The following is a 26321-nucleotide window of genomic DNA, read 5'->3' as shown; positions in this document are numbered from 1 at the left end:
TAATAGTACACACTATTTTATACATTGTACACACTAATAGTACACATTATTTTATACTTTTTACACACTAATAATACACACTATTGTATACTTTGTACACACTAACAGTACGCATTATTTTGTACTTTGTACACATTAATAGTACACAGTATTTCATACTTTGTTCACACTAATAGTACACAGTATTTCATACTTTGTAAACACTAATAGTACACAGTATTTCATACTTTGTACACTAATAGTACAAACCCTGTTTCCATATGAGTTGGGAAATTGTGTTAGATGTAAATATAAACGGAATACAATGATTTGCAAATCTTTTTTAACCCATATTCAATTGAATGCACTACAAAGACAAGATATTTGATGTTCAAACTCATAAACTTTATTTATTTTTTGCAAATAATAATTAACTTGGAATTTTATGGCTGCAACACGTGCCAAAGTAGTTGGGAAAGGGCATGTTCACCACTGTGTTACATCACCTTTTCTTTTAACAACACTCAATAAACGATTGGGAACTGAGGAAACTAATTGCTGAAGCTTTGAAAGTGGAATTCTTTCCCATTCTTGTTTTATGTAGAGCTTCAGTCGTTCAACAGTCCGGGGTCACCGCTGTCGTATTTTACGCTTCATAATGCGCCACACATTTTCGATGGGAGACAGGTCTGGACTGCAGACGGGCCAGGAAAGTACCCGCACTCTTTTTTTACGAAGCCACGCTGTTGTAACACGTGCTGAATGTGGCTTGGCATTGTCTTGCTGAAATAAGCAGGGGCGTCCATGAAAAAGATGGCACTTAGATGGCAGCATATGTTGTTCCAAAACCTGTATGTACCGTATTTTCCGCACTATAAGGCGCACCGGATTATTAGCCGCACCTTCAATGAATTACATATTTCATAACTTTGTCCACCAATAAGCCGCCCCGGATTATAAGCCGCGCCTACGCTGCGCTAAAGGGAATGTCAAAAAAACAGTCAGATAGTTCAGTCAAACTTTAATAATATATTGAAAACCAGCGTTCTAACAACTCTGTCCCAAAATGTACGCAAATGTGCAATCACAAACATAGTAAAATTCAAAATGGTGTAGAGCAATAGCAACATAATGTTGCTCGAACGTTAATGTCACAACACACAAAATAAACATAGCGCTCACCTTCTGAAGTTATTCTTCATTCGTAAATCCTTCGAATTCTTCGTCTTCGGTGTCCGAATTGAAAAGTTGCGCAAGCGTGGGTTCCAAAATGGCCGGCTCCGTCTCTTCGAAGTCATCGGAGTCAGTGTCGCTGTTGTCCAGTAGTTCTGTGAATCCTGCCTTCCGGAAAGCTCGGACCACAGTTGTGACCGAAATATCTGCCCAGGCATTTACGATCCACTGGCAAATGTTGGCGTATGTCGTCCGGCGCTGTCTGCCCGTCTTAGTGAAGGTGTGTTCGCCTTCGGAGCTGTGTGAAAAAAGCCACCCGGCCTCTTCGCGTAAACTTCCCTTAACCACTCGCTCATCTTTTCTTCATCCATCCATCCCTTCGAGTTAGCTTTTATGATGACGCCGGCTGGAAAGGTCTCTTTTGGCAAGGTCTTCCTTTTGAATATCACCATGGGTGGAAGTTAGCATGGCAAGCTAGAACCACAGTGAAGGATGACTTCTCATTCCCTGTGGTGCGAATATTCACCGTACGTGCTCCCGTTCCACAGTGCGGTTCACAGGAATATCAGTTGCTGTGAAATACGGTAGTAATCCGTGTGCGGATGGAGAGATTGCGTCTTTTTATGAACCGGATCCTTTTCGCTTAGTAGGAGCCATTTTGTGGTCTTTACAGATGTAAACAGGAAATGAAACGTACGGTGATATCCGCGCGTTTTTTCTTCTTCTTCCGGGGGCGGGCGGTAGCTTACAGTAGAAGAAGAAGCGCTTCCTGTTCTATGGGGGCGGGTGCTTACCTTGGCGGTTGCTTGCGTAGAAGAAGAAGCGCTTCCTGTTCTACCGGGAAAAAAGATGGCGGCTGTTTACCGAAGTTGCGAGATCGAAACTTTATGAAAATGAATCGTAATAAAGCGCACCGGGTTATAAGGCGCACTGTTAGCTTTTGAGAAAATTTGTGGTTTTTAGGTGCGCCTTATAGTGCGGAAAATACGGTACCTTAATGGTGCCTTCACAGATGTGTAAGTTACCCATGTCTTGGGCACTAATGCACCCCCATACCATCACAGACGCTGGCTTTTGAACTTTACGTCGATAACAGTCTGGATGGTTCGCTTCCCCTTTGGTCCGGATGACACGATATCGAATATTTCCAAAAACAATTTGAAATGTGGACTCGTCAGACCACATAACACTTTTCCACTTTGCATGAGTCCATCTTAGATGATCTCGGGCCCAGAGAAGCCGGCGGCGTTTCTGGATGTTGTTGATGAATGGCTTTCGCTTTGCATAGTAGAGCTTTAACTTGCACTTACAGATGTAGCGACCAACTGTATTTAGTGACAGTGGTTTTCTGAAGTGTTCCTGAGCCCATGTGGTGATATCTTTTAGAGATTGGTGTCGGTTTTTGATACAGTGCCGTCTGAGGGATCGAAGGTCACGGTCATTCAATGTTGGTTTCCGGCCATGCCGCTTACGTGGAGTGATTTCTCCAGTTTCTCTGAACCTTTTGATGATATTATGGACCGTAGATGTTGAAATCCATAAATTTCTTGCAATTGCACTTTGAGAAACGTTGTTCTTAAACTGTTTGACTATTTGCTCACGCAGTTGTGGACAAAGGGGTGTACCTCGCCCCATCCTTTCCTGTGAAAGACTGAGCAATTTTTGGGAAACTGTTTTTATACCCAATCAGGCACCCACCTGTTCCCAATTAGCCTGCACACCTGTGGGATGTTCCAAATAAGTGTTTGATGAGTATTCCTCAACTTTATCAGTATTTATTGAAAACCTTTCCCAACTTCTTTGTCACGTGTTGCTGGCATCAAATTCTAAAGTTAATTAAAGCTGCAAGCAGCGTTGGTCGGGCCCGCGTATTTGGCAGGTGCTAGTCCTAAGTGTCCCAATACTTTTGTCTACTTTTAGTCTGAAGTGTCCCAAGACTTTTGTCTAGTGTACCTACCTTGTCTGCATTGTGTGGGCACGTTGGTGCTTCCTGCTTTTAAGCAGCCATCGTAAAAAACCAGCACCGCAGCAGCATGAGTGCAGTGGGTCTTTGAAGGGTCATAAAATCAAAACCGGAGCACTTAATTAAAAAGCGCTTCTGTTGTTGTATTCACAAGGGTTCAATGTCTCTCCTGTGTTATTTAGAAGGCGAAACGACAAACGCGCTCAGAGGAGTTCGATTTTGAAGGAAGGAGACCGGTTTTTCCAAAAAATTTGTTTTGAAGGGGGAATAGCAAACTTCCTGTTGATTTTTGCTGGGGGTAGTCAATTTATGAAATGTAGGTCTAAGTGAGACCTACGGAGAGGTTTTTGTTTCATGTCTCTCCGACCTTCCCAGTGGGAGTTACAGGCAGTTTTGTAATTTTTTTCTTCCGAGGAGCAGTTTTTTATCAGTTTTATTCAAAAATTGCTGTAGAGCGCAATTGTTGAATTTGGGGTTAGGTTTTTTTATTAGATCACAGTTTTTGCCAGTCCTGATGTGTGTGTAAAGTTTGGTGAGTTTTGAAGCATGTTAAGGGGGTCAAATTACAGCTCAAAGAGGCAAAAGTGACTGTTTTTAGTACTTTTTTGTATTGAAGGGGGAATTGCCAACTTCCTGTTGATTTTAGCCCGAAGACATAAAATTATGAGAACTAGGTCTAAGTCAGACCTACATAGAGGTTTTTGTTTCATGTCTCTCCGACCTTCGTAGTGGGAGTTACAGGCAGTCTGTTTTGTTTTTTTCCTAGGGGGCGCTAGAGCGCAATTTTGATTTTTGGGGTTCGGTTTTTTTTATCAAAAGACAATTTTCGCAGGTCCTGATGAGTGTGTCAAATATGGTGAGTTTTGAAGCATGTTAAGTGGGTCAAATTAGTGTTCGAAGAGGCGGCGGAAGAATAATAATAATTAAAGCTGCAAGCAGCGTTGTTCGGGCCCGCGTATTTGGCAGGTGCTAGTCCTAAGTGTCCCAATACTTTTGTCTACTTGTAGTCTGAAGTGTCCCAAGACTTTTGTCTAGTGTACCTACCTTGTCTGCATTGTGTGGGCATGTTGGTTATTCCTGCTTTAGAGCAGCCATCTTAAAAAAACAGCACCGCAGCAGCATGAGTGCAGCGGGTCTTTGAAGGGTCATAAAATCAAAACCGGAGCACTTAATTAAAAAGCGCTTCTGTTGTTGTATTCACAAGGGTTCAATGTCTGTCCTGTGTTATTTTGAAGGCGAAACGACAAACGCGCTCAGAGGAGTACGATTTTGAAGGAAGGTGACCGGTTTTTACAAAAATTTTGTTTTGAAGGGGGAATAGCAAACTTCCTGTAGATTTTTGCTGGGGGTAGTCAATTTATGAAATGTAGGTCTAAGTGACACCTACATAGAGGTTTTTGTTTCATGTCTCTCCGACCTTCCCAGTGGGAGTTAAAGGCAGTTTTGTAGTGTTTTTCTTCCGAGGAGCAGTTTTTTGTCCGTTTAATTAAAAAATTGCTGTAGAGCACAATTTTTAGATTTGGGGTAAGTTTTTTCAGTAGATCACAGTTTTAGCCAGTCCTGATGTGTGTGTAAAATTTGGTGAGTTTTGAAGCATGTTAAGGGGGTCAAATTACAGCTCAAAGAGGCAAAAGTGACTGTTTTTAGTACTTTTTTGTCTTGAAGGGGGAATTGCCAACTTCCTGTTGATTTTAGCCCGAAGACATACAATTATGAGAACTAGGTCTAAGGCAGACCTACATAGAGGATTTTGTTTCATATTTTTCCGACCTTCCTAGTGGGAGTTACAGGCAGTCTAGTTTTTTTTTTTCCTAGGGGGCGCTAGAGCGCAATTTTGAGTTTTTAAGTTTGGTTATTTGATAAAAAGTTTTGCCGTATATTACTGATGTGTGTGTAAAATTTGGTGAGTTTTGAAGCATGTTAAGGGGGTGAAAGTAGTGCGCAAAGCTGCGGAAGAATAATAATAATAAAACGTTAGAATAACAATAGGTCCTTATGTCCCATTGCATAAGGACTCCCTGTGGGAGTCCTTTTGCAATGGGCCGTGCGGGCCCTAATTAAAGCTGCAAGCAGCGTTGGTCGGGCCCGCGTCTTTGGCAGGTGCTAGTCCTAAGTGTCCCAAGAGTTTTGTCAAGTTGAAGTCCCAAGTGTCCCAATATTGTGGCCAGTGTAGGTGTCCCAATACTTTTGTCCAGTGTTAGTAATAAATTAGCCAATACTGTTGTCTACTTGTAGTCGTAAGTGTCCCAATACTTTTGTGAAGTTGTAGTCCCAAGTGTCCCAATACTTTTGTCCATTTTTCGGCTGAAGTGTCCCAAGACTTTTGTCTAGTGTACCTACCTTGTCTGCATTGTGTGGGCACGTTGGTGCTTCCTGCTTTTAAGCAGCCATCTTAAAAAAACAGCACCGCAGCAGCATGAGTGCAGCGGGTCTTTGAAGGGTCATAAAATGAAAACCGGAGCACTTAATTAAAAAAGGCTTCTGTTGTTGTATTCACAAGGGTTCAATGTCTCTCCTGTGTTATTTTGAAGGCGAAACGACAAACGCGCTCAGAGGAGTACGATTTTGAAGGAAGGTGACCGGTTTTTACAAAAAAAGTGTTTTGAAGGGGGAATAGCAAACATCCTGTAGATTTTTGCGGGGGGTTGTCAATTTATGAAATGTAGGTCTAAGTGAGACCTACATAGAGGTTTTTGTTTCATGTCTCTCCGACCTTCCCAGTGGGAGTTACAGGCAGTTTTGTAGTTATTTTCTTCAGAGGAGCAGTTTTTTGTCCGTTTTATTAAAAAATTGCTGTAGAGCACAATTTTTAGATTTGGGGTTAGGTTTTTTCATTAGATCACAGTTTTAGCCAGTCCTGATGTGTGTGTTCAGTTTGGTGAGTTTTGAAGCATGTTAAGGGGGTCAAATTACAGCTCAAAGAGGCAAAAGTGACTTTTTTTAGTACTTTTTTGTCTTGAAGGGGGAATTGCCAACTTCCTGTTGATTTTCGCCCGAGAATGTACCATTATGAAAGTTAGGTCTGAGTCAGACCTACATAGAGGATTTTGTTTCATGTTTTTCCGACCTTGCTAGTGGGAGTTACAGGCAGTCTAGTTTTTTTTTTTCCTAGGGGGCGCTAGAGCGCAATTTTGATTTTTGCGGTTAGGTTTTTTTATTAAAAGACAATTTTCGCAGGTCCTGATGAGTGGGTCAAATATGGTGAGTTTTGAAGCATGTTAAGTGGGTCAAATTAGTGTTCGAAGAGGCGGCGGAAGAATAATAAAGAATAATAATAAAGAATAAAACGAACGAATAACAATAGGTCCTTATGTCCCATTGCATAAGGACTCCCTGTGGGAGTCCTTTTGCAATGGGCCATGGCGGGCCCTAATAATAATAAGAAAGAAAAAACGATCGAAAAACAATAGGTCCTTATGTCCCATTGCATAAGGACTCCCTGTGGGAGTCCTTTTGCAATGGGCCGTGCGGGCCCTAATTAAAGCTGCAAGCAGCGTTGGTCGGGCCCGCGTATTTGGCAGGTGCTAGTCCTAACTGTCCCAATACTTTTGTCTACTTTTAGTCTGAAGTGTCCCAAGACTTTTGTCTAGTGTACCTACCTTGTCTGCATTGTGTGGGCACGTTGGTGCTTCCTGCTTTTGAGCAGCCATCTTAAAAAAACAGCACCGCAGGAGCATCAGTGCAGCGGGTCTTTGAAGGGTCATAAAATCAAAACCGGAGCAGGTATCACAAAACGGTTCTGTTAATCTATGCACAAGGGTTCAATCTCTCTCCTGTGTTATTTTGAAGGCGAAACGACAAACGCGCTCAGAGGAGATAGTTTTTGAAGGAAGGTGACCGGTTATTACAAAAAAATTGTTTTGAAGGGGGAATAGCAAACATCCTGTAGATTTTTGCTGGGGGTTGTGAATTTATGAAATGTAGGTCTAAGTGAGACCTACATAGAGGTTTTTGTTTCATGTCTCTCCGACCTTCCCAGTGGGAGTTACAGGCAGTTTTGTAGTTGTTTTCTTCCGAGGAGCAGTTTTTTATCAGTTTTATTCAAAAATTGCTGTAGAGCGCAATTTTTGGACTTGGGGTTCGGTTTCTTTATTAGATGGCAATTTTTGCCAGTCCTGATGTGTGCGTTCAGTTCGGTGAGTTTTGAAGCATGTTAAGGGGGTCAAAATACAGCTCAAAGAGGCAAAAGTGACTGTTTTTAGTACTTTTTTGTCTTGAAGGGGGAATTGCCAACTTCCTGTAGATTTTAGCCCGAAGACATACAATTATGAGAACTAGGTCTAAGTCAGACCTACATAGAGGTTTTTGTTTCATATTTTTCCGACCTTCCTAGTGGGAGTTACAGGCAGTCTGTTTTTTTTTTTTCCTAGGGGGCGCTAGAGCGCAATTTTGAGTTTTATGTTTCGGTTTTATTAAAAACATGCAATTTTCGCAGGTCCTGATGTGTGGGTCAAATATGGTGAGTTTTGAAGCATGTTAAGTGGGTCAAATTACAGTTTGTTGTGGCGGCGGAAGAATAAAGAATAATAATAATAATTAAAGCTGCAAGCAGCGTTGGTCGGGCCCGCGTCTTTGGCAGGTGCTAGTCCTAAGTGTCCCAATACTTTTGTCTACTTTTAGTCTGAAGTGTCCCAAGACTTTTGTCTAGTGTACCTACCTTGTCTGCATTGTGTGGGCACGTTGGTGCTTCCTGCTTTTAAGCAGCCATCTTAAAAAAACAGCACCGCAGCAGCATCAGCGCAGCGGGTCTTTGAAGGGTCATAAAATCAAAACCGGAGCACTTAATTAAAAAAGGCTTCTGTTGTTGTATTCACAAGGGTTCAATGTCTGTCCTGTGTTATTTTGAAGGCGAAACGACAAACGCGCTCAGAGGAGTACGATTTTGAAGGAAGGTGACCGGTTTTTACAAAAATTTTGTTTTGAAGGGGGAATAGCAAACTTCCTGTTGATTTTTGCTGGGGGTTGTCAATTAATGAAATGTAGGTCTAAGTGAGACCTACATAGAGGTTTTAGTTTCATGTCTCTCCGACCTTCCCAGTGGTAGTTACGGGCAGTTTTTTAGTGTTTTTCTTCCGAGGAGCAGTTTTTTGTCCGTTTTATTAAAAAATTGCTGTAGAGCACAATTTTTAGATTTGGGGTTAGGTTTTTTCATTAGATCACAGTTTTAGCCAGTCCTGATGTGTGTGTTCAGTTTGGTGAGTTTTGAAGCATGTTAAGGGGGTCAAATTACAGCTCAAAGAGTCAAAAGTGACTGTTTTTAGTACTTTTTTGTCTTGAAGGGGGAATTGCCAACTTCCTGTTGATTTTAGCCCGAAGACATACTATTATGAGAACTAGGTCTAAGTCAGACCTACATAGAGGATTTTGTTTCATATTTTTCCGACCTTCCTAGTGTGAGTTACAGGCAGTCTAGTTTTTAATTTTCCTAGGGGGCGCTAGAGCGCAATCTTGAGTTTTGAGGTTTGGTTTTTTGATAAAAAGTTTTGCCGTAAATTACTGATGTGTGTGTAAAATTTGGTGAGTTTTGAAGCATGTTAAGGGGGTCAAAGTAGTGCGCAAAGCTGCGGAAGAATAATAATAATAATAAGAAAGAATAAAACGATCGAAAAACAATAGGTCCTTATGTCCCATTGCATAAGGACTCCCTGTGGGAGTCCTTTTGCAATGGGCCATGGCGGGCCCTAATTAAAGCTGCAAGCAGCGTTGGTCGGGCCCGCGTATTTGGCAGGTGCTAGTCCTAAGTGTCCCAATACTTTTGTCTACTTTTAGTCTGAAGTGTCCCAAGACTTTTGTCTAGTGTACCTACCTTGTCTGCATTGTGTGGGCACGTTAGTGCTTCCTGCTTTTAAGCAGCCATCTTTAAAAAACAGCACCGCAGGAGCATCAGTGCAGCGGGTCTTTGAAGGGTCATAAAATCAAAACCGGAGCAGGTATCACAAAACGCTTCTGTTATTCTATGCACAAGGGTTTACTCTCTCTCCTGTGTTATTTTGAAGGCGAAAGGACAAACGTGCTCAGAGGAGATAGTTTTTGAAGGAAGGTGACCGGTTTTAACAAAAAAGTTGTTTTGAAGGGGGAATAGCAAACATCCTGTTGATTTTTGCTGGGGGTTGTCAATTTATGAAATGTAGGTCTAAGTGAGACCTACGGAAAGGTTTTTGTTTCATGTCTGTCGGACCTTCCCAGTGGGAGTTACAGGCAGTTTAGTCTTTTTTTTCTTCCGAGGAGCAGTTTTTTGTCCGTTTTATTAAAAAATTGCTGTAGAGCACAATTTTTAGATTTGGGGTTTGGTTTTTTCATTAGATCACAGTTTTGGCCAGTCCTGATGTGTGTGTTCAGTTTGGTGAGTTTTGAAGCATGTTAAGGGGGTCAAATTACAGCTCAAAGAGGCAAAAGTTACTGTTTTTAGTACTTTTTTGTATTGAAGGGGGAATTGGCAACTTCCTGTTGATTTTAGCCCGAAGACATACAATTATGAGAACTAGGTCTAAGTCAGACCTACATAGAGGATTTTGTTTCATATTTTTTAGACCTTCCTAGTGGGAGTTACAGGCAGTCTGTTTTTTTTTTTTCCTAGGGGGCGCTAGAGCGCAATTTTGATTTTTGGGGTTCGGTTTTTTCATCAAAAGACAATTTTCGCAGGTCCTGATGAGTGTGTCAAATATGGTGAGTTTTGAAGCATGTTGAGTGGGTCAAATTAGTGTTCAAAGAGGCGGCGGAATAATAATAATAAAGAATAATAAAACGGACGAAAAACAATAGGTCCTTATGTCCCATTGCATAAGGACTCCCTGTGGGAGTCCTTTTGCAATGGGCCACTGCGGGCCCTAATAATAATAATAAAACCTTAGAAATTCAATAGGTCCTTATGTCCCATTGCATAAGGACTCCCTGTGGGAGTCCTTTTGCAATGGGCCACTGCGGGCCCTAATTAAAGCTGCAAGCAGCGTTGTTCGGGCCCGCGTATTTGGCAGGTGCTAGTCCTAAGTGTCCCAATACTTTTGTCTACTTTTAGTCTGAAGTGTCCCAAGACTTTTGTCTAGTGTACCTACCTTGTCTGCATTGTGTGGGCACGTTAGTGCTTCCTGCTTTTAAGCAGCCATCTTGAAAAAACAGCACCGCAGGAGCATCAGTGCAGCGGGTCTTTGAAGGGTCATAAAATCAAAACCGGAGCAGGTATTACGAATCCCATCTATACTTTTAATCACAAGGGTTGTATCTCTCACCTGTGTTAGTTTGAAGGCGAAACGACAAACGCACTCAGAGGAGATAGATTTTGAAGGAAGGTGACCGGTTTTAACATAAATGTTGTTTTGAAGGGGGAATAGAAAATTTCCAGTTGATTTTTGCTGGGGGTTGTCAATTTATGAAATGTAGGTCTAAGTGAGACCTACATAGAGGTTTTTGTTTCATGTCTCTCCGACCTTCCCAGTGGGAGTTACAGGCAGTTTTGTAGTTTTTTCCTTCCGAGGAGCAGTTTTTTGTGCGTTTTAAGAAAAAATTGCTGTAGAGTACAATTTTTGGATTTGGGGTTAGGTTTTTTCATTAGATCACAGTTTTAGCCAGTCCTGATGTGTGTGTTAAGTTTGGTGAGTTTTGAAGCATGTTAAGGGGGTCAAATTATAGGTCAAAGTGGCAAAAGTGACTGTTTTTGGTACTTTTTTGTCTTGAAGGGGGAATTGCCAACTTCCTGTTGATTTTCGCCCGAGAATGTACCATTATGAAAGTTAGGTCTGAGTCAGACCTACATAGAGGATTTTGTTTCATGATTTTCCGACCTTCCTAGTGGGAGTTACAGGCAGTCTAGTTTTTTTTTTCCCTAGGGGGCGCTAGAGCGCAATTTTGATTTTTGTGGTTAGGTTATTTTATTAAAAGACAATTTTCGCAGGTCCTGACGGGTGGGTCAAATTTGGTGAGTTTTGAAGCATGTTAAGTGGGTCAAATTAGTGTTCGAAGAGGCGGCGGAATAATAATAATAAAGAATAATAATAAAACCTTACAAATTCAATAGGTCCTTATGTCCCATTGCATAAGGACTCCCTGTGGGAGTCCTTTTGCAATGGGCCATGGCGGGCCCTAATAAAACGGACGAATAACAATAGGTCCTTATGTCCCATTGCATAAGGACTCCCTGTGGGAGTCCTTTTGCAATGGGCCATGGCGGGCCCTAATTAAAGCTGCAAGCAGCGTTGGTCGGGCCCGCGTATTTGGCAGGTGCTAGTCCTAAGTGTCCCAAGAGTTTTGTCAAGTTGAAGTCCCAAGTGTCCCAATATTGTGGCCAGTGTAGGTGTCCCAATACTTTTGTCCAGTGTTAGTAATAAGTTAGCCAATACTGTTGTCTACTTGTAGTCGTAAGTGTCCCAATACTTTTGTGAAGTTGTAGTCCCAAGTGTCCCAATACTTTTGTCCATTTTTCGGCTGAAGTGTCCCAAGACTTTTGTCTAGTGTACCTACCTTGTCTGCATTGTGTGGGCACGTTGGTGCTTCCTGCTTTTAAGCAGCCATCTTAAAAAAACAGCACCGCAGCAGCATGAGTGCAGCGGGTCTTTGAAGGGTCATAAAATGAAAACCGGAGCACTTAATTAAAAAAGGCTTCTGTTGTTGTATTCACAAGGGTTCAATGTCTCTCCTGTGTTATTTTGAAGGCGAAACGACAAACGCGCTCAGAGGAGTACGATTTTGAAGGAAGGTGACCGGTTTTTCCAAAAAAATTGTTTAGAAGGGGGAATAGCAAACATCCTGTTGATTTTTGCGGGGGGTTGTCAATTTATGAAATGTAGGTCTAAGAGAGACCTACATAGAGGTTTTTGTTTCATGTCTCTCCGACCTTCCCAGTGGGAGTTACAGGCAGTTTTATATTTTTTTTCTTCCGAGGAGCAGTTTTTTGTCCGTTTTATTCAAAAATTGCTGTGGAGCGCAAATTTTGAATTTGGGGTTATGTTTTTTTATTAGATCATAGTTTTTGCCAGTCCTGATGTGTGTGTTAAGTTTGGTGAGTTTTGAAGCATGTTAAGGGGGTCAAATTACAGCTCAAAGAGGCAAAAGTGACTGTTTTTAGTACTTTTTTGTCTTGAAGGGGGAATTGCCAACTTCCTGTTGATCTTAGCCCGAAGATGTACAATTATAAAATGTAGGTCTAAGTCAGACCTACATAGAAGTATTTTTTTCATGTCTCTCCGACCTTCCTAGTGGGAGTTACAGGCAGTGTACTTTTTGTGTTGTTATAGGGGGCGCTAGAGCGCAATTTTAAAATTTGAGGTTCGTTTTCTTTAAAAAAGGCAATTTTCGCAGGTCCTGATGTGTGGGTCAAATTTGGTGAGTTTTGAAGCATGTTAAGTGGGTCAAATTAGTGCTCGAAGAGGCGGCGGAATAAGAAAGAAAGAAAGAAAGAATAATAAAACCTTACAATAACAATAGGTCCTTATGTCCCATTGCATAAGGACTCCCTGTGGGAGTCCTTATGCAATGGGCCATGGCGGGCCCTAATAAAGAATAATAAAACGGACGAAAAACAATAGGTCCTTATGTCCCATTGCATAAGGACTCCCTGTGGGAGTCCTTTTGCAATGGGCCATGGCGGGCCCTAATGATTATTTGCAAAAAAAAAAATGTTTATCAGTTTGAACATCAAATATGTTGTCTTTGTAGCATATTCAACTGAATATGGGTTGAAAATGATTTGCAAATCATTGTATTCCGTTTATATTTACATCTAACACAATTTCCCAACTCATATGGAAACGGGGTTTGTACATAGTATGTCATACTTTGCGTATATTCAGTCAAGTGACTTTATCGACAGGTTGACTTCTGGTCAAAGAAGTGGTGGTCAAGCAAAGCAAGATGGCGACTGAGTACACAAGATATTACCACTGTGAAGTATCCGAGTACACAAGATATTACCACAAAAACAAGATGGTGAGTGTGAAGTATCCGAGTACACAAGATATTACCTCTGTGAAGTATCCGAGTACACAAGGTATTACCACAAAAAGTTTTACTGCTTGACCACCACTTCCTGCCTTGCATATTTAATGAGCCGCAGGTGACGTCAGTGGAATACAAGCTGGGTGTGTCACATACGTCACATGGGGGCCTTTGGCCAATCGCATCAGGTAGAGAGAAGCTCCACCCATTCCCAAAACGATGAAGAAGAACTGTGGGATCAGCTGAGGGCACACACACACACACACACACACACACACACACACACACACACACACACACACACACACACACACACACACAGGTTACAATTTGGAATGGGGGCCAAGTTTTTGATCATCACTTGTGGAGACAAGGGAAAAACTATATTAGTTTTAACTAAGGATGGATACCATACAGAATCACAGTACTATTAATGCCAGGATAAAACATGTTTCACTTTTAAAGAAAATTAATTTTCTCTTTTACCAATATTTGAAACACATAAATAAGGTAACCCAAATTTCCCTGTTGTAGAATCAATAAAGGATTATCTTATCTTACCTTAAACCACAGAAATAAAATACAAACTCATTTAAACTTTCATTTTTACTTTTTATTTTTAACAACATTGAACACAAAGAACATAAAAAAATCTGTTCTACTTAACCAGTCTTGCTGATTATCTCTTAATCTAATCTACCGTATTTTCCGCACTATAAGGCGCACCAAAAAACCACACATTTTCTCAAAAGCTGACAGTGCGCCTTATAACCCGGTGCGCTTTATTACGATTCATTTTCATAAAGTTTCGATCTCGCAACTTCGGTAAACAGCCGCCATCTTTTTTCCCGGTAGAACAGGAAGCGCTTCTTCTTCTACGCAAGCAACCGCCAAGGAAAGCACCCGCCCCCATAGAACAGGAAGCGCTTCTTCTTCTACTGTAAGCAACCACCCGCCCCCGGAAGAAGAAGAAAAAACGCGCGGATATCACCGTACGTTTCATTTCCTGTTTACATCTGTAAAGACCACAAAATGGCTCCTACTAAGCGACAAGGATCCGGTTCATGAAAAGACGCAATCTCTCCATCCGCACACGGATTACTACCGTATTTCACAGCAACTGATATTCCTGTGAACCGCACTGTGGAACGGGAGCACGTACGGTGAATATTCGCACCACAGGGAATGAGAAGTCATCCTTCACTGTGGTTCTAGCTTGCCATGCTAACTTCCACCCATGGTGATATTCAAAAGGAAGACCTTGCCAAAAGAGACCTTTCCAGCCGGCGTCATCATAAAAGCTAACTCGAAGGGATGGATGGATGAAGAAAAGATGAGCGAGTGGTTAAGGGAAGTTTACGCGAAGAGGCCGGGTGGCTTTTTTCACACAGCTCCGAAGGCGAACACACCTTCACTAAGACGGGCAGACAGCGCCGGACGACATACGCCAACATTTGCCAGTGGATCGTAAATGCCTGGGCAGATATTTCGGTCACAACTGTGGTCCGAGCTTTCCGGAAGGCAGGATTCACAGAACAACAGCGACACTGACTCCGATGACTTCGACGAGACGGAACCGGCCATTTTGGATACCACGCTTGCGCAACTTTTCAATTCGGACACCGAAGACGAAGAATTCGAAGGATTTACGAATGAAGAATAACTTCAGAAGGTGAGCGCTATGTTTATTTTGTGTGTTGTGACATTAACGTTCGAGCAACATTATGTTGCTATTGCTCTACACCATTTTGAATTTTACTATGTTTGTGATTGCACATTTGCGTACATTTTGGGACAGAGTTGTTAGAACGCTGGTTTTCAATATATTATTAAAGTTTGACTGAACTATCTGACTGTTTTTTTGACATTCCCTTTAGCGCAGCGTAGGCGCGGCTTATAATCCGGGGCGGCTTATTGGTGGACAAAGTTATGAAATATGTAATTCATTGAAGGTGCGGCTAATAATCCGGTGCGCCTTATAGTGCGGAAAATACGGTACTATTTTAGCTGCAATCTCCTTTTGTAGGCCGTAATGCGGTTGTGCACATAGAACTTCAATGCTTGCCATTCCCGGCTTTGGAGAGCTTCCGCTTCGGCCCTCAAACATTTGAAAGTCACTCTTTCCTGGTACAATACCAGAAGGGATGAATCGCTTCATGTGCTTCTCGACAGCCTTCACCTCTTTCTGTGTCCAGGGTCGCCTTTTCTGGGCAGCTTTACCTGCAAGTGACCATACAAAATATGTGTATGGAAATAAAAGAAATAAAACAAGATTAAGAAATTAAGTTATACATTCGTTTGCTATAATGTTTCTAACCCACAGAGAAGAATGCATATGTATGCATTTGCATTATTTGTGAGAAAACAAAGACTGATAAAACTTGACTGAAAAAACAGTTTATGTATATAGTTTACCTTTGGAAGAATGTTTCACTAGTTGTGTCAGTCTCTTGGGGGGTGGGATTTCTTCCTCCTCATTGGTTGGAAAGGCCACCTCTTCTGTGGGTTCAATGTAATAAACATTCAGTGTCATGCATACACCATTTAACAAAGCACAAAAATGAGTATTGACATTACATACCATTATCAGGAAATGAATAGTGTCCGTCCTCTCTGGTAAGATCTTCCTCTTCAGTTTCCACAACACTTTCTGTGGGAGACATAACATGTTAAGCTTATAAGTGAGTTCAAACCAAACAAAAGGATGGGAAAAAAGTATACCGTATTTTCCGCACTATAAGGCGCACCGGATTATTAGCCGCACCTTCAATGAATTACATATTTCATAACTTTGTCCACCAATAAGCCGCCCCGGATTATAAGCCGCGCCTACGCTGCGCTAAAGGGAATGTCAAAAAAACAGTCAGATAGTTCAGTCAAACTTTAATAATATATTGAAAACCAGCGTTCTAACAACTCTGTCCCAAAATGTACGCAAATGTGCAATCACAAACATAGTAAAATTCAAAATGGTGTAGAGCAATAGCAACATAATGTTGCTCGAACGTTAATGTCACAACACACAAAATAAACATAGCGCTCACCTTCTGAAGTTATTCTTCATTCGTAAATCCTTCGAATTCTTCGTCTTCGGTGTCCGAATTGAAAAGTTGCGCAAGCGTGGTATCCAAAATGGCCGGTTCCGTCTCGTCGAAGTCATCGGAGTCAGTGTCGCTGTTGTTCTGTGAATCCTGCCTTCCGGAAAGCTCGGACCACAGTTGTGACCGAAATATCTGCCCAGGCATTTACGATCCACTGGCAAATGTTGGCGTATGTCGTCCGGCGCTGTCTGCCCGTCTTAGTGAAGGTGTGTTCGCCTTCGGAGCTGTGTGAAAAAAGCCACCCGGCCTCTTCGCGTAAACTTCCCTTAACCACTCGCTCATCTTTTCTTCATCCATCCATCCCTTCGAGTTAGCTTTTATGATGACGCCGGCTGGAAAGGTCTCTTTTGGCAAGGTCTTCCTTTTGAATATCACCATGGGTGGAAGTTAGCATGGCAAGCTAGAACCACAGTGAAGGATGACTTCTCATTCCCTGTGGTGCGAATATTCACCGTACGTGCTCCCGTTCCACAGTGCGGTTCACAGGAATATCAGTTGCTGTGAAATACGGTAGTAATCCGTGTGCGGATGGAGAGATTGCGTCTTTTTATGAACCGGATCCTTGTCGCTTAATAGGAGCCATTTTGTGGTCTTTACAGATGTAAACAGGAAATGAAACGTACGGTGATATCCGCGCGTTTTTTCTTCTTCTTCCGGGGGCGGGTGGTTGCTTACAGTAGAAGAAGAAGCGCTTCCTGTTCTATGGGGGCGGGTGCTTTCCTTGGCGGTTGCTTGCGTAGAAGAAGAAGCGCTTCCTGTTCTACCGGGAAAAAAGATGGCGGCTGTTTACCGAAGTTGCGAGATCGAAACTTTATGAAAATGAATCGTAATAAAGCGCACCGGGTTATAAGGCGCACTGTCAGCTTTTGAGAAAATGTGTGGTTTTTAGGTGCGCCTTATAGTGCGGAAAATACGGTATAAGTGAGTTCAAACCAAACAAAAGGATGGGAAAAAAGTATAGATAAAGTAAACAACAAAGATGTCAACTTACCATTTGAACCAATTGTGATTTCATCTAAGTTCTTGCCATGGACCTCAGATAATCGACCTTGCTCGAGTGCCATCAAAACTTTGCTGATTTTTGCCAGCTGCAGTGTCTTTTCAGGGAGTCTATAGAACTCGCGATGGATTCTAATATCATGGCCAAGAAAATTGGCCAGCTGGTCCGTCTCTGTGTCTGTCATGTTCAGCACAGTTGAAAGGGTGGCAGCATGTTTTCGTAGTTTCATGGATGAAAGTGACACAGGACACTTTGCATGACACGCTTTTGCATAGTCTCGTATGCAGTCAGAACCACGGAAATGTGTCATCGCTGTGGGTCTTGCAAACAGGTAACTGTTGTCTTTGAGAACCCAACAAGTTTCCCTGTACTTAACAAGAAGTTCTAATGCACACACCATTTTTGGAGTCAAGAGAATAGGAACAGGTCTGCCTTTTCCCCTGATGACAATTCTTGAAAAATGTCTGCAGAGTTTTTTTTCCACTTCAGAGAGTGCCCAGTCAACATTTTTATGAGGATCAGTTGACAAAAAAGCCAACAAGGGCATGGCTGCTACCTCTCCTTCTCTTCGTCTGTTAAAGAGGATGATTTGTGTCAAACATACTTTTGTCAGGTCTGACCAGGCCTTTGTGGAAGAATTTTCAGATAGCGCACTGCTGCACTCATCATGCATTTGACTGACAAACTGATGCATTTTTTGAACATCCTCAGTGAAAGTTGTGGTGCATTCCACTTTCCTTCAGCTATGTTCCTCAGGGCTGTTGCAGAGATCAACTCGTTCCACTTCTCACGATGGACATCTTGGAACTGAGTGGCATTCCTTACCAGCTCTTCATTGTTCATTATCAAACCTTGTGCTTTCAAGAGTTTGCTGACTTTAACCAGGGAATTCCCAAGTTTAGTTGCCAGACATGGAATGCAGGATGTGTTCGTGTCACTAACATAGCCACAAGTACATTTGACAGCTTTGACCATCTCCAAGTAGTTCTCAGGATTCACAAAATCCTCAATTTTTTTTCAAAGTAGTTACTCTCCTGGCATTATGAATCAGTCTTCCTAATTCCCGCATCTTCTCTCTGACACATTGTTGATTTTTTGCTGACATACCACTTTTGTTCAACAGGTACTGCCCAACATCTGTGATGACATGGTCATCTTTTATTGTTTCTGTGATTGGATCAGGAATCATGACACTTATTACTCCCCACAGTTGTTTGGATACACTTGAAGGCACAGGCCCAGTATATGTGCACATGAACTGGACACGGTTCTTTCCTGGTTTTCGGGTGACAGATGCAGGTTTGAGGCGACAACTTTGCATGTGTCTCCACAGTACCTTTCTGGTAAACAGTCCTTGGCAATGTGCACAGTGCATGAAATCATTTCCTTTAGCTTCTTTAGGTGGTCGTTTGAATGGCACTAGTTCACCCTTTCCTGACTCCATAATAGCAGCATTGTGAGCGTAGTTCCCTTTATTACAAATATTCTCTAGCTGTTTCCTTCTCTCCATGGAACTCGTTGGAAAGCTAAGAGCTGTGGCTACTTCCAATCTGTTTTTGTGTGCACTTTCTAGATGCCTTGCCATCTTGGCATAAGGCTTTCTGCAATACAAGCAATAATGTATTTTGTTGTAAACTCTTTTTCCATGTTTCGTGGGTGGAGCACAAACAACTACGGTGTCAATTGTTTCCTGACTTGAGCAGGGTTCCTCTGTTCCAGTGACATCAGGTGTTATGCTGTTTATGTCCAAGTCCATGTGGTCTACTGTTGTGCTGTCACAGGCTGGAGGACTTATTGAGCCAGGACATCTGTCTTTCATCTAAAATGTGTGAAACAAAATCAATGTGAGGTTTTTAAAATATCCTAAATCTCCAATGTCCATCATACCTATACATATACCGTATTTTCCGCACTATAAGGCGCACCTAAAAACCACAAATTTTCTCTAAAGCTGACAGTGCGCCTTATAACCCGGTGCGCTTTATTACGATTAATTTTCATAAAGTTTCGATCTCGCAACTTCGGTAAACAGCCGCCATCTTTTTTCCCGGTAGAACAGGAAGCGCTTCTTCTTCTACGCAAGCAACCGCCAAGGAAAGCACCCGCCCCCATAGAACAGGAAGCGCTTCTTCTTCTACTGTAAGCAACCACCCGCCCCCGGAAGAAGAAGAAAAAACGCGCGGATATCACCGTACGTTTCATTTCCTGTTTACATCTGTAAAAACCACAAAATGGCTCCTACTAAGCGACAAGGATCCGGTTCATAAAAAGACGCAATCTCTCCATCCGCACACGGATTACTACCGTATTTCACAGCAACTGATATTCCTGTGAACCGCACTGTGGAACGGGAGCACGTACGGTGAATATTCGCACCACAGGGAATGAGAAGTCATCCTTCACTGTGGTTCTAGCTTGCCATGCTAACTTCCACCCATGGTGATATTCAAAAGGAAGACCTTGCCAAAAGAGACCTTTCCAGCCGGCGTCATCATAAAAGCTAACTCGAAGGGATGGATGGATGAAGAAAAGATGAGCGAGTGGTTAAGGGAAGTTTACGCGAAGAGGCCGGGTGGCTTTTTTCACACAGCTCCGAAGGCGAACACACCTTCACTAAGACGGGCAGACAGCGCCGGACGACATACGCCAACATTTGCCAGTGGATCGTAAATGCCTGGGCAGATATTTCGGTCACAACTGTGGTCCGAGCTTTCCGGAAGGCAGGATTCACAGAACTACTGGACAACAACAGCGACACTGACTCCGATGACTTCGAAGAGACGGAGCCGGCCATTTTGGAACCCACGCTTGCGCAACTTTTCAATTCGGACACCGAAGACGAAGAATTCGAAGGATTTACGAATGAAGAATAACTTCAGAAGGTGAGCGCTATGTTTATTTTGTGTGTTGTGACATTAACGTTCGAGCAACATTATGTTGCTATTGCTCTACACCATTTTGAATTTTACTATGTTTGTGATTGCACATTTGCGTACATTTTGGGACAGAGTTGTTAGAACGCTGGTTTTCAATATATTATTAAAGTTTGACTGAACTATCTGACTGTTTTTTTTGACATTCCCTTTAGCGCAGCGTAGGCGCGGCTTATAATCCGGGGCGGCTTATTGGTGGACAAAGTTATGAAATATGTAATTCATTGAAGGTGCGGCTAATAATCCGGTGCGCCTTATAGTGCGGAAAATACGGTAACTTCTTAGAAGTCCTTATAGACAATTAGCATTAAATTCGAGCTACTTTGACTATAAATCAGTCCAAATGACAAAAAAAGCAACACAAAGTGATTCAAAAGGTTTCTAGGCGCAAGGCTGACATTCTTAATTAAATGCACCCGTTGGAAAAGGTTCGCTACCAAAAAATACATTCTTAACTCTTTGTAGTAAAATATATAAGTTCCAAATGCCAAAAAAAAAAAGCAACACAAAGTGATTCAAAAGGTTTCTAGGAGCAATGCTATGCTAACTCACAAGACGTAACTACCTTACCTAATTTTTTGGCTTAACTTGGTTATGAACACATTGTTCTTGTACAAATGATAGTCAAGAACCTCCATTTATAAGAAAGATGTGCTTACCTTTTGGTTTAAACAGCTTATTTTCCTGTCCCGCCAGCCGACATATCCTGCACTGCAGACGAACCTCCTTCGTTTTGGGGACCAGGTGGAAGGGATAAGTAATCACGGAAGGGATATGAGCAGAACAGCGAGTGCAGTACCAGCTACAGCCCGATGAGGGGGCTGCTGTGCAAATGTCTCACACTCAAACTAACCAGCAAACGTGTTTTATGGGGGGGGGAAAGCTTCAAAATCACTTAGACATCTTCAGAATGGATCTGACTATTATTTAAAAAGGTTTCCTGTTTTTTTGTCCCCATAACATCAAAGGTCCCCTAAAGTGACTTTGTAAACAGAGTGATGTCCCCAATAAGTAATCATTGCCAGAACACACACACACACACACACACACACACATGCACACAAACACACACACATGCGCGCACACAAACACGCATACACACACGTACACACACACATGCACACACCCACGCACACACATGCATGCACACACACACACACACAAACACACTTACACACACACATACAAATGTGTTACATTAAAAATGAAACAAATATGAATTGACATCATTTTATCACCATGCATGTGTAATGTATTTACATATTTGTAATATGTATTTATATGTGTCATATTTATATATGTAATGTTGTACATGTACATACTGTGCATGTACATACTGTACATGTAAAAACTGTACATGTGTATACTGTACATGTGTATACTTTACAAAAGTGAAATGTAATCAGATTACTCACGCCTGGGTGCTTCCTAGCGTGCTCCACCGCTGTCCGAAACATCTTGGCAAATGAATATTATATTTAATATTACATATAATAATATTAATATGATGTATAATAATACTTCAAATAGTACGGCAGCTGCTTGTCTTGTCTTTGATGAACTGTGTCAAGTCCTCATGAACACTTCTTGTACTGTACTGCACAAGGGGAGGGGAGGGGGAGGGGGAGGGGCAGATGACTGGATCACTGATATACTGTATATGTATCTATCTATACATATATATATATATACATATACATATACATATACATATATATTTATATATATACATATATATACATAATATATATACACATATATATATATATATATATATATACTCCACTGTACTACACTAGTACAGTGTAGTACAGTGTGTGTGTGTATATATGAGTATGTAATGTAGTTAGTTTCAATGAGAAGGATTAGAATGCAAACAACAACAAGTTAGCATAAATAAATACATAAAGTTGGTGTTCTGGGAGCCAAGGAGAGGAAATGTGAAGATTTGTTTATTTATCTCACTTCCTGTGGCTCACATCCTGTGGCCTTAAGAGCAGTGTTTGTCAACCACAGGGCAGGGCAGGGCATGGCGCCCCCTAGAGGACTTCACATGATAACAAGTGTTTCCCATCTGTGCTCGCCTGCAATACACTTTTCCACCACATTGCTCATACTTCAACTTTTAGTCCTATTATACCCTGGAGTCATATACCTTGGTATGTGACAGCTGTTGATTGTTAGTGTGCTAACGCTAGCATGCTAGCACACTAACAATAAAGTGCTAACGTTAGCATGCTAGTACACTAACAATAAAGTGCTAACTTTTCTTCCATACTTTAGACTTTTTTCTCTAATCCCACAGCCATACACCTTGCAGTCAAAGTTGGTATGTGACACAAGCTATACAATTAACTTTCACCAACTCAGAGGCCGTGCAGCAGCTCAATATGTCAATATAGCAGCATAAGCTAGATAGCTCTCTGGAAGTAGTTCCTCTGTGTTAGCACTTATAATAACAATATCACTAATACATGTTACTATTCAGGTCACCACATTGGTGGACTTCATGTACTCTCATTATCTGCATTGTTGCTGACTCTTGCTAGTGTTTATTTACTATTTAGAATGCATCCAAAAGGAAAACATGTGTTATTGTCCCACACCAGGGCTGTGACTGATACACCTTTGATGTTTTCCTGTTTCCAGCACCACACATCTGCTGATAAGGTGAGAGTACAGTAGAGTTGCCATGGCGATGTCGTCACGTCTCAGACAACAGGAAGTTGTTGAAGTGGTTGTGAAGACATTATCTTCATATATACATCAAATATTATTTGGTTGAAACACATGTAAATAGTATTTAATATCAAATATAAACATATAAATAGTATTTAATATAACATATAAACATATAAATAGTATATAATATCAAATATAAACATATAAATAGTATTTAATATCACATATAAACATATAAATAGTATTTAATACAACATATAAACATATAAATATTATTTACATATAAACATATAAATAGTATTTAATATCATATATAAACATATAAATAGTATTTAATATAACATATAAACATATAAATAGTATTTACATATAAACATATGAATAGTATTTAATATAACATATAAACATATAAATAGTATTTAATATCATATATAAACATATAAATAGTATTTAATATAACATATAAACATATAAATAGTATTTACATATAAACATATGAATAGTATTTAATATAACATATAAACATATAAATAGTATTTACATATAAACATGTAAATAGTATTTAGTACAACATATAAACATATAAACAGAGGTGGGTAGTAACGCGCTACATTTACTCCGTTACATCTACTTGAGTAACTTTTGGGATAAATTGTACTTCTAAGAGTAGTTTTAATGCAACATACTTTTACTTTTACTTAAGTATATTTATAGAGAAGGAACGCTACTTTTACTCCGCTACTTTTATCTACAGTCAGCTCGCTACTCGCTACAAATTTTTATCGATCTGTTAATGCACGCTTTGTTTGTTTTGGTCTGTCAGACAGACCTTCAAAGTGCCTGCCTTACTGGTGACGTTTCACTTCGTTCCACCAATCAGATGCAGTCACTGGTGACGTTGGACCAATCAAACAGAGCCAGGTGGTCACATGACCTGACTTAAACAAGTTGAAAAAGTTATTGGGGTGTTACCATTTAGTGGTCAATTGTACGGAATGTGTACTGTACTGTGCAATCTAATAATAAAAGTTCCAATCAATCAATCAAAAGTCCATCCATCCATCCATCTTCTTCCGCTTATCCGAGGTCGGGTCGCGGGGGCAGCAGCCTAAGCAGGGAAGCCCAGACTTTCCTCTCCCCAGCCACTTCGTCCAGCTCCTCCCGGGGGATCCCGAGGCGTTCCCAGGCCAGCCGGGAGACATAGTCTTCCCAACGTGTCCTGGGTCTTCCTCGTGGCCTCCTACCGGTCGGACATGCCCTAAACACCTCCTTAGGGAGGCGCTCGGGTGGCATCCTGACCAGATGCCCGAACCACCTCATCTGGCTCCTCTCGATGCGGAGGAGCAGCGGCTTTACTTTGAGCTCCCCCCGGATGACAGAGCTTCTCACCCTATCTCTAAGGGAGAGCCCCGCCACCCGGCGGAGGAAACTCATTTCGGCCGCTTGTACCCGTGATCTTGTCCTTTCGGTCATAACCCAAAGCTCATGACCATAGGTGAGGATGGGAACGTAGATCGACCGGTAAATTGAGAGCTTTGCCTTCCGGCTCAGCTCCTTCTTCACCACAACGGATCGATACAGCGTCCGCATTACTGAAGACGCCGCACCGATCCGCCTGTCGATCTCACCATCCACTCTTCCCTCACTCGTGAACAAGACTCCGAGGTACTTGAACTCCTCCACTTGGGGCAAGATCTCCACCCCAACCCGGAGATGGCACTCCACCCTTTTCCGGGCGAGAACCATGGACTCGGACTTGGAGGTGCTGATTCTCATCCCAGTCGCTTCACACTCAGCTGCGAACCGATCCAGTGAGAGCTGAAGATCCTGGCCAGATGAAGCCATCAGGACCAAATCATCTGCAAAAAGCAGAGACCTAATCCTGCAGCCACCAAACCGGATCCCCTCAACGCCTTGACTGCGCCTAGAAATTCTGTCCATAAAAGTTATGAACAGAATCGGTGACAAAGGGCAGCCTTGGCGGAGTCCAACCCTCACCGAAAACGTGTCCGACTTACTGCCGGCAATGCGAACCAAGCTCTGACACTGATCATACAGGGAGCGGACCGCCACAATCAGACAGTCCGAAACCCCATACTCTCTGAGCACTCCCCACAGGACTTCCCGAGGGACACGGTCGAATGCCTTCTCCAAGTCCACAAAGCACATGTAGACTGGTTGGGCAAACTCCCATGCACCTTCAAGGACCCTGCCGAGAGTATAGAGCTGGTCCACAGTTCCACGACCAGGACGAAAACCACACTGTTTCTCCTGAATCCGAGGTTCGACTATCCGGCGTAGCCTCCTCTCCAGTACACCTGAATAGACCTTACCGGGAAGGCTGAGGAGTGTGATCCCACGATAGTTAGAACACACCCTCCGGTTCCCCTTTTTAAAGAGAGGAACCACCACCCCGGTCTGCCAATCCAGAGGTACTGCCCCCGATGTCCACGCGATGCTGCAGAGTCTTGTCAACCAAGACAGCCCTACAACATCCAGAGCCTTAAGGAACTCCGGGCGGATCTCATCCACCCCCGGGGCCTTGCCACCGAGGAGCTTTTTAACTACCTCAGCAACCTCAGCCCCAGAAATAGGAGAGCCCACCACAGATTCCTCAGGCAATCAAAAGTGTGAAGGAAAAAAGATACTTGTTTTATTTCAACCGTACCGTTAAAAGCCTAAAGACTGACCGCACATGAGGACGTTCCTGTCTTCACAATAAAAGTGCCGCTCCATCGCGCCTGCGCTTTCAAAACAAGAGTCTCCGAAAGGCAGCGTAAACAAGCTAGCAAGCTACGGAGTTTGACACCAATATATTTCTTGTAAAGTGTATAAAAACGAATATGGAAGCTGGACAAATAGGATGCCAAAAACCCACCACTTTCATGTGGTATTAGACAGAAAGGAGGAACTTTTCTTCTCCTCCATTTGAAAACGTGGACATTATCATCACGACTGTCTGATTACAATCAACGCAAGTCATCAGAATCAGGTAATACACCAACTTATATTCTAGTCTTCATTAAAGAAAGGAATCTATATGTTAAACATGCATGTATATTCATTAAAACACCTTTAACATGTAAACAAAAACAGCAAAATAAATACTTATAAATTATATACTGTATATATCAATGTATATGTATGTATATATATATATATATATATATATATATATATATATATATATATATATATATATATGATATGATAGTGTATGTTACTCATCAGTTACTCAGTACTTGAGTAGTTTTTTCACAACATACTTTTTACTTTTACTCAAGTAAATATTTGGGTGACTACTCCTTACTTTTACTTGAGTAATAAATCTCTAAAGTAACAGTACTCTTACTTGAGTACAATTTCTGGCTACTCTACCCACCTCTGCATATAAATAGTACTTATCTTTCTCATGATACTTGAACTCAAACAAGGTGACGCAGGAATGAAGAACCTGCAGTACTCACATGCTCCAGTACACCAAAGTACACGTAAAGTACATGCAAAGTACAGTAAAGTACAGTCTAGTACAGTCTAGTACAGTCTAGTACAGTCAAAGTACA

General features: G+C 41.8%; 1 protein-coding gene across 2 annotated transcripts in view; it reads right to left on the bottom strand.

Moving 5' to 3' along the window:
- The window catches only part of ndufa4l2a (NDUFA4 mitochondrial complex associated like 2a), a 25695-nt gene extending 4081 nt beyond the window's left edge, over positions 1–21614 (bottom strand). The window contains exons 1-6 of one of the 2 annotated variants that reach the window (XM_072915851.1): positions 21492–21614; positions 20736–20802; positions 15624–15692; positions 15458–15541; positions 15222–15262; positions 13199–13284 (exon numbers count right to left, since the gene is read on the bottom strand). In XM_072915851.1, coding sequence (XP_072771952.1) covers positions 13199–13284; positions 15222–15262; positions 15458–15541; positions 15624–15692; positions 20736–20802; positions 21492–21533 — 389 coding nt within the window. In that variant the 5' untranslated portion in view covers positions 21534–21614. Of the gene's footprint in view, positions 1–13198; positions 13285–15221; positions 15263–15457; positions 15542–15623; positions 15693–16086; positions 16339–20735; positions 20803–21491 lie in introns of those variants that run through there. The other variant, XM_061985391.2, reaches the window with a different exon arrangement.
- Between the last annotated feature and the right edge of the window lie 4707 nt (positions 21615–26321).

This window comes from Nerophis lumbriciformis, linkage group LG23 (assembly GCF_033978685.3).
Source record: "Nerophis lumbriciformis linkage group LG23, RoL_Nlum_v2.1, whole genome shotgun sequence".
NCBI lineage: Eukaryota > Metazoa > Chordata > Actinopteri > Syngnathiformes > Syngnathidae > Nerophis > Nerophis lumbriciformis.
Note: the sequence above shows the minus strand (reverse complement) of the source record. Positions and strands in the feature narration are given on the sequence as shown.